The sequence below is a fragment of the Lipotes vexillifer genome, unplaced genomic scaffold, assembly GCF_000442215.2.
Source record: "Lipotes vexillifer unplaced genomic scaffold, Lipotes_vexillifer_v1.1 scaffold902, whole genome shotgun sequence".
NCBI classification, from domain to species: Eukaryota; Metazoa; Chordata; class Mammalia; order Artiodactyla; family Lipotidae; genus Lipotes; species Lipotes vexillifer.
Window position 1 is genome coordinate 450,796 of NW_006794304.1, and position 8,084 is coordinate 458,879.

The 8,084-nt window shown below is 52.9% G+C and overlaps 2 protein-coding genes across 4 annotated transcripts in view; both read right to left on the reverse strand.

The window, feature by feature from the left end:
• Positions 1-1,720: 1,720 nt before the first annotated feature.
• On the reverse strand, positions 1,721-2,944 carry TSTD1 (thiosulfate sulfurtransferase like domain containing 1). The gene is made up of 4 exons (XM_007467106.1): positions 2,869-2,944; positions 2,538-2,660; positions 1,862-2,024; positions 1,721-1,772 (listed from the first exon to the last, which is right to left on the reverse strand). Exons 1-4 carry the CDS (start codon positions 2,942-2,944, stop codon positions 1,721-1,723), a joined length of 414 nt encoding a protein of 137 aa, XP_007467168.1.
• A 494-nt stretch (positions 2,945-3,438) lies between these two features.
• The window catches only part of USF1 (upstream transcription factor 1), a 6,110-nt gene continuing 1,464 nt past the window's right edge, over positions 3,439-8,084 (reverse strand). Inside the window, exons 2-11 of one of the 3 annotated variants that reach the window (XM_007467107.1) lie at positions 6,963-7,055; positions 6,540-6,589; positions 6,262-6,377; positions 5,902-6,003; positions 5,465-5,660; positions 5,127-5,214; positions 4,933-4,991; positions 4,693-4,787; positions 4,315-4,443; positions 3,439-4,154 (exon numbers count right to left, since the gene is read on the reverse strand). In XM_007467107.1, coding sequence (XP_007467169.1) covers positions 4,065-4,154; positions 4,315-4,443; positions 4,693-4,787; positions 4,933-4,991; positions 5,127-5,214; positions 5,465-5,660; positions 5,902-6,003; positions 6,262-6,377; positions 6,540-6,589; positions 6,963-6,970 — 933 coding nt within the window. In that variant the 5' untranslated portion in view covers positions 6,971-7,055 and the 3' untranslated portion in view covers positions 3,439-4,064. Of the gene's footprint in view, positions 4,155-4,314; positions 4,444-4,692; positions 4,788-4,932; positions 4,992-5,126; positions 5,215-5,464; positions 5,661-5,901; positions 6,004-6,261; positions 6,378-6,539; positions 6,590-6,962; positions 7,056-8,084 lie in introns of those variants that run through there. The other 2 variants (XM_007467109.1, XM_007467108.1) reach the window with 2 other exon arrangements.

Sequence of the window (8,084 nt, forward strand, 5' to 3'; positions counted from 1 at the left end):
TCCGCAACGGGAGAGGCCACAACAGTGAGAGGCCCGCGTACCGCAAAAAAAAAAAAAATTTAGAACGTCTGGAACCATATGCATTAAACCAGGGGTCCCCAACCCCCAGGCCACAGACCAATACCGGTCCGTGGCCTGTTAGGAACCAAGCCACACAGCAGGAGGTGAGCGGCAGGCGAGCAAGTGAGTGAAGATCATCTGTATTTACAGCCGCTCCCCATCACTCGCATCACCGCCTGAGCGCTGCCTCCTGTCAGCATTATGGTGAGCTGTAGAATTATTTCATTATATATTACAATGTAATAATAATGGAAACAAAGTGCACAATAAATGTAATGTGCGTGAATCATCCCGAAATCATCTTACCCCCGCCCCTGGTCCGTGGAAAAACTGTCTTCCACGACACCAGTCCCTAGCGCCAAAAAGGTTGGCGACCGCTGCTTTAAACCATGAACTATGCTAGAGGGAAGTTATATACCTACTGTATAGTGTTGCATTTTATCTCAGTAAACATGTGCTTTTTCTTTTCTTTTTTCTTGTTTTACCAGTTAAATGTTGTTAAATCCACTGTGGGATCAGAGAACAGTGTCGCTAAAAACTGGGACCTCTTTCTGCTGGCACAGGAGGAACTCCTCATACCTGTAATCTGTGTTTGACACAAGTGTAGGATTTAAGAGTGGCATTCATTCCTTCACGCGACTGTCTGGGAGAGCACTTTCATTTTCTCAATCCAGTGACAAAGTCTGAGGGAAATGAAGTTGGGGCTGGGGACCTGAAGATCTAGAGCAAGCGTAGGCAAACTTTTTCTATAAAGGACTAGATAGTAAAAATGTTAGGCTTCGAAGAACATACAGTCTCTGTTACAACTATTCTGCCATTTTAGCACAGAAGCAGCCATAGACAATATGTAAACAAATGGTCATGGCAGCAAGACCAAGTGGGGCCATAGTTTGCTGGTCTCTGGTCTAGAGCAGTGGTTCTGGCTCCTGACTGCACATCAGAATCATTTGAGGGTCTTGTAAAACCACTAATGCCCAGGTCCCACTGCCGAGACTCCAAATCTGAGATGGGGCCCAAGACTTTTTTTTTTTTTTTTAAAACTACCGGGTGGGGACTTCCCTGGTGGTGCAGTGGTTAAGAATCCACCTGCCAATGCAGGGGACACCGGTTCGAGCCCTGGTCCGGGAAGATCCCACATGTCGCGGAGCAACTAAGCCCACGTGCCACAACTACTGGGCTCACACGCCTAAATCCCGTGCTCCGCAACAAGAGAAGCCACTGCAGTAAGAAGCCCACGCACCACAACGAAGAGTAGCCCCCACTCGTGGCAACTAGAGAAAAGCCGGCGCGCAGCAGCCAAGACCCAACGCGGCCAATAAATAAACAAACAAACTACCAGGTGATTCTGAATTATAGTCTCTCAGCAAACTGCTGGGTGTTTTCATTTTTGTTTTGGTTTTGGTGTGTGAGGGTGCAGGAGCAGATGAATGCTGGAAGAAGAACCTAGGGCTGAAATGAAGTCTAGATTAAGATTAGAACTGTTTTCAGTCCACCTGACAAATTAAGTGCTTCCAATACTTTAATTAACTGCTCTTTATTTGTTGCTTTTGGTGCACAGCACTATAAGAGGTTGCCCAACCCAGCAAGTCAGCCCCTTCATCACTCTTGGTGAAGGAGGCCATGGGTGGGTGGAGGGAGCATTCAATAAGCCACCTTCTACCTAACCTTCTTTCTGGAACCATTCACTATAGGCCCCTTCATAGTTCCGAGCCCTGTGGAGAGAAAGAGGGGTGAGGGAAGGACAAGCCCAGGAGGCAGTCCCCAGTCACGCCCCAGCTAGCAATTCACACCATCCCCATACCCTTGGTATCCAAGGCCCCGGGCCAACTGTGTGGCCTGAAAGCCCCGCCTGCCCCTCTGACAGAAGAAAATGAGGTTCTCATCTTCCAGCTTTGGTTTCTCGGTGGAGTACAAAGCCTTGAAAGCAGCTGGCTCCATCTGCAGGGCAGTTTCCAACTCTGACACTGGCAGGAGGAGTCGAGAGGACAGAATGGAAAGCCGGCAGTTTGGCAATCTCAGGCTCTGAGGCTGGGCCTGGAAGGACTGGTCCTGCGGTCGAACAAATCTCCAGGGGGCCCCAAAACAACACACGGTGACCACCAACCCCAACCTCAAGGACAAGATACAGCCTACCTGCACAGGAAGTCAGCCACACAACCGTTGAAGGGAAGCCACTTCCCTAGTTTGTGAGGAGCGGGCAAACTCAGGCATTCAGCCTTGGGGAGATCCAGCGTGTACAGAAGCTGGCCTGCCACTTCCTTGTCACCTGTTATCCCCTCAAACTTGAAGGGCCAGTTCCGCGGCCAGGATCCGCCTCCAATCAACCCTTCCTAAGGGAAGTTTGGGGAGCTACGGGAATACTGGAGCCCCGTAACCAGTGCCTTCCCCACACCATCCTAAGTGAGGTCCCATTGGCTGCGACTCTCCTGGACGGCCTCTCTACTCCACCACCAGGGCTTCCCCTCTCAATCCCATACCCGGGATGTTGAGCGCCCCAGGGATGGTGCCAGCTGCCGCCTCCTCCCGAGATCTCACGTCGATGAGCCGGGCCCGGCCCGAGGCCAGGAGCGAACGGAGTTCAGGGAGCAAGACCGTGGGCTCTGAGGAAGGGGCCACGAGAGCCTTGAGGGAAGCAGGACTGCAAGGCCTGGCTGCCGCGGCACCCCCTCACCTGGCCGCGCCCCTACCCGGCGGGGGATGCGCGAGGACCCCCTCCGCCACGCCCCTTTGCGCCTCCCTCCGCGTCCACCTCCACCGGGGGTCTCCACGCGCAGCCTATACGAGATCCCAGGTCTCCCCTGCAGGTACCTCCAGCCATGGTGCGCGCCGCAAATGCGAGTTTCAGGAATGCGGCCCCGGCCAGCCCCCTGGGCGCCCGCAGCATCTCCCCCGCCCTCCCAGAGCCGGAGCCGGAGCCGGAGCCGGAGCGGGAGCCGGAGCCAAGCCGAGACCGGAACCGGAAGCGAAGGCACCGCCTCTCGCACAGCCCCCTGCAGCACCGGTTCCCGGTGGCCCTAACGCACGCCCGCTAGAGAAATCCTCGCGATTGCCGGGCGTGGGCGAGCAACGACACACCGGTCTGGCCCAGGTAGTAGGACTCAGAGTCCAGGAGCAGCACCCCACCCTAACCTTGGCCCAGCCCTTACTGGTCAGAGCACAGTGTGCCCCCTCCCTCCCGCCCTGGGGCCCGCAAAAGGAGAAAAAACGGAGACAGTTGTGGCTCTGAATATTTTATCTTAAAAAAAAAAAAAGGAAAGAAAGAAAAGGGGGGGGGGAAACCGTCCCCACGAGGGGGGGAAGGCCCCCAGTGGGCCCTGCCTGTTGTTCTCCCTGTGGCTCCGCCAAAAAAAAAAAGGAAAGAAAGAAAAGGGGGGGGGGAAACCGTCCCCACGAGGGGGGTAAGGCCCCCAGTGGGCCCTGCCTGTTGTTCTCCCTGTGGCTCCAGAGACTTCTGCATAGGCCTTAGCTGCTTGCCGGCCAATCTCCTCTTCCTGGGGCAGCAGCCACTGCTAAGTATCCTATCCCCACTTCTTGCTGAAGCCTGTTCCCCAGAGTCCTCAGGTGCACATCTGAGCTCCAGGGAAAGGAAGAACCAGTGGAAGCGCCAGTGTCCTGGGGCAAGCCAGAGCTTTGCTTGTCAGCAGACCCTCTGCTGGCACTCTAAGCAAGCACAGGGCAAGCCCCCCAGTTCAGTGTGTCCAGTGTCCAGCATGGAGACAGCACATGCACTGTGCAAGAGGAGCACAAGGGCCCAGGGGCTGCACGGTGGGGTTGGGCGAGGAGGTCAGTACACATCCACGTGTGTGTTTCACACCACTGCAGGCTGCTATATCACAGGGCCTCAGTTCACGCCTTCTGAACTCAGACACGCCTTCTGAACTCCCCCCAGTCCCATGCCAGAAGTGGGCAGTGAAGGAAAGGGCACGGGGTTAGCCTGTTGCTCCTGGGCTATCTGCAGTTCTCTGAAAGGGGCTGTAGGGCCCAAAGCCTCTGAATCCCCAGAATTAGTTGCTATCACTCTTGATGACGACCTCTACTCCATGGTGCCTCAACTGAGCTCGTAGTAGCAGATTCTTGTTTTTAAGATCTTCCACCTACCACGGGAAGCAGGCAGTAAGGGAAATAGGTAGAAAAGTTGGCACAGCCAAGTCCCTGAACTTACTGGGACACCCGCCAGTGAGGAGGGGGAGGCCCAAGCTGGGTTAGTGGTTAGGGAGGCTGAGGACAGCTATACTCAGGGTATGGGGGTCTGACCTGCTGTCGAAGCACATCATTGTCCAGCTGTAGCTGGTCAAGCCCCTGCAGTTCTTCAGACAACCTGTGGTTACTCTGCCGAAGTTCCTGGATATAATCACAGGCTTTGGATAGAATTCCACCTTTACTCTGTAAGAAAAAGCCAACAAAATGAGGACTAGGATGTAAGATACCTGGCTTGCTTTCCAAAAGCGTGTTTACACTTTGGACCTCATTTTCCCTTAAGGATGGTGAAATAACATCTCCCAGGGATTCAGGAACCTCAGAGAGAGATAGGAAAAGACTACTGCCATGTGTGCCCACTCTCTACCATTTCTGGAAACAATACCAGGAGACAGAATTCAGGCATCTTGCCCACTACCAGGGTCTTTCCATGACCTGGCCAGACTTGGTGCTCTCCATGGAGCAGTCTGGGATGATCTTGGACAGCTGTACAATCCAGTTGTTAATCTTGTCTCGGCGGCGGCGCTCCACTGTAGGGCAAAGTAGAGGACAAGGTGACTCAGGGAGAACTCACCAAAGGCCCCAGGGTAAAATTACCTAACCTCTCCCCTCAACATCACGGCTATCCCCAATCCCACCAGACAGCTCCAAGCTTCAGACGCAGATCATACCTACCTTCATTATGCTGAGCCCTGCGTTTCTCATCCCGAGTTGTCCGGGGAGCTTCTGACTTCCTAGCAACAGAGCCCAGAGTGGCCAGAGTGAGGGAGGGTCAAAAAATGAGACTGGAGTTTGGGGTGAGGAATTACACCAAATCTGGAAGGAATCAAGACCGTTTCTGGTAACTGAAAAGAAACCGGGTTACTCACGGGGAATAAGGGTGGGTCCTGGGGGCAATAGAGCGCTGGCTTCCTCCTTGCAACACTTCTTGTGGTGACATCATCACAAAGAACTGACCTATGAAGATGCACGGTAGGTTCTGTCAGTACATAGGCCTAGGAACCTCACCAAGCTCTAAGGCCAAGGCCCTGGGACCCTCCTCTAAAAAGGACATACTGCCTCCTGCTGGAAGGGCAGCCCCAGACTCACTGCCTGCCCAGGTCTTTGTGATCATTTAAGGGATCATGAGTAAAGGCCCACTGCCCACCAGCCATGTCCCACAGCCTATCCTAGCCCCTCCAGCCAGCATCCTCACATAATATCTCACCAGTGCCAGGAGGGGTCGCCTGCCCCAGTAGTGCCTCTGAGCCCTGGGTGGTAACAACAGCTGCTGTACTCCCCGATGTGGTACCCCCTGCCCCATCTCCCACTGCAGTGCTGGGGAAGTAAGTATAGTGCGTCTCAGCAGCTGTCCCCTCTGTGTCAACTGCATCATCACTCGTGAACGCACCCTGGATCACAGCCTGGGAAGGGGAGCAAGAGAACAGAGACAAGTGACAGTTAAATACTTCCCATGAGCTACTCTGCAGCTTCTATCCCTTGGGAGGAGGGAGGGAGAAACATCCGGAAAGGGAGAGTCTAGTGCTTTGGGTCAAGGCAGCCCTAGCTGCTTCCCTATCCCTAGCCACACCCATCCTATTGGTTCCCTTCTTCATGTTACTACTCAGAGCTCTAGTCCCCTCTGCAGCCCATATACCCCTGTACCTGGGTCATGGATTGAGTGGCAGGGTAGCCACTGATGGCGCCAGTCCCCTCAGTCTGGCCATCCAGCTGCCCCTCAGACACCTGGATCACCCTGTACATCACCTAGAGGCAGGGAGGAAAGGGGAAGGAGGGGAAGAGGGAACAAAAGAGTAAGTGCTAGGGACTCCAGGGTCCCTCATAAAGCTTCTCTTGGATAGGGCCCCCAAACAAGAATCCTTCAGAGACCCCCATCCCCTTCCCCCCAGATAGTCCACATCTTCACCTCATCCTCCAAACCAGGTTCTACCCATGACAGGTTCAATTACCTCCCTCACTCCCAACCCCAGGTAACACCTGCAGCCACCTGGCCCCCTCCCTTACCTGGCCCCCATTTTCAGTTCGGAAGACGTACTTGACGTTGGGGTCAGGGAAAGTGGCAGCTGACTGGATGCTGGCGATAGCCACACTGGTTGGGTCCTCCCCAGTTGCCACTGCGCCTGAATTAGGAAAAGGACAAGTCTGTGAGTTACTGCTTTTCTCCCTCTGTTGCACTTGCATGTCATTTAAAAGAAGGCTTGCACAGGTGATAGGCCCATGGGGTAGGGGGAGAGGCCACGATGGGCTCTTGGTCTCAGCTCAGTTCCGTTTCTCCCACTCACCTTCCTGAATCTGCACTGTCCCCTCTTCCGTTTCAGCTGTTTTCTGCTGCCTGTTTGTGAAGGGACAAGAGGAAGAATAAGGGATGAAGTGAATTTAAAGCTCACTGGCCCAGTAACATATGGCTCCCAAACTCATTGGCATTCCCAACAGGTGCTATGTTAGGTTAGAATAACAAGAGCTAGTATTTACTTAGCACTGAGCTAAGCACTTAACAGGCAATATCTTACTTAATACTAAGAACAGCACTATGAGTAGGTAGCACTACTTGCATTTTATAAACTGGAAACCAGATCACATAGCAGGGTGATGTAGCTGGGACCTAAATCTAGGTCTGCCTGACTCCAGAGCCAGTGCTCTTAGCCATTTTGCATTCTCCCAGGCCTCCCATCTCCCATCCCAGACCCTACCTCTTCTTCACTCACCCCTTCATCTCTCTGTGAGGGGGCACATCCGAGGAATTGGTCCTTCTTTGGAAGTCTTCGAATCTCCTGCCTCACAGGCCTGAGTGCTAAGTCCTGGTAGGAATCAGGGAGTCTAGTGAGTCTAGGAAACTGAAAGCTCCCCTGTTTCTAGAACCTAGGCTCCCTGAAGACACATCCAGGAACATAAACCAGTCATCTGCAGGCGACAATCAGCTCTCTCCATTCTGATACTAAGGGCTGGCTACAGTGATTGAAAAAGCAACTCTACAGATAGTGCTCCGCGTCTCTCCAATTATCACTCCATCTCCTGATGGAGAGGGAATAATTATACTGCAAGACTGAGAAACAACATATTTCTGGATGGATTATTATTAAAGCTATTACGATCTGCCATGACATGGGGATTAGGAAGGGCCATGTTTAGACCACAGCTATCAAAAAACACAGGGCCACGGATGCTGACGCTTCTTCCAGCCTCTCAGGCACATACTGTGCACCGAGAAATTCCCGTCCTCAAATCTAGGAAAGGGAAACCTGAAACCCATTGGAAAAACCTCCGGAACCACAAAGACCAGACTTGGCCCTCGGGCCCCTTTCTACTGACAGGGCTCTTGTTTGGGGGAGTCCAGCTTTATGTCATTCATTAAAGACCCTAAAGCCCAAGTGTATCATCTTCAAGCTGCTACTATTTTATTCACCAAGCCTTCCTGTAGAGCAACACAGTTGCTAAAATGTTGCCATGACAACTCCAAATCAACTGAGCCTCAGCAAAAAGGGGCGAAACTCCAGGTTCGGGGTTCGGAAAGAGAAGAGACAATGCGGGAGGAATCCATCTACGAGGTGCCTGCCTTAAGACCGTTGACACCCGTTGCCGGGGTGGGGTGGGGGGGCGCGGATTGGGGAGGCGGGCAGGAAAAACAAAGGGCCGAGCAGACAGATGCCTCCAGGAAAAAAAAAACAGCTACATTGTACAAAGCAATAAAGTAATCCCGACAGGAAAGGGGTAAGACTTTTGTCAATTCTCTACCCATAAGGTCCCCCAGACCTTTATCTTCAGCGAATTAGCCGTGGAAAGCTTGTATCCAGTGTTAACCAAAAAAAAAAAAAAAAAAAAAAAAGAAA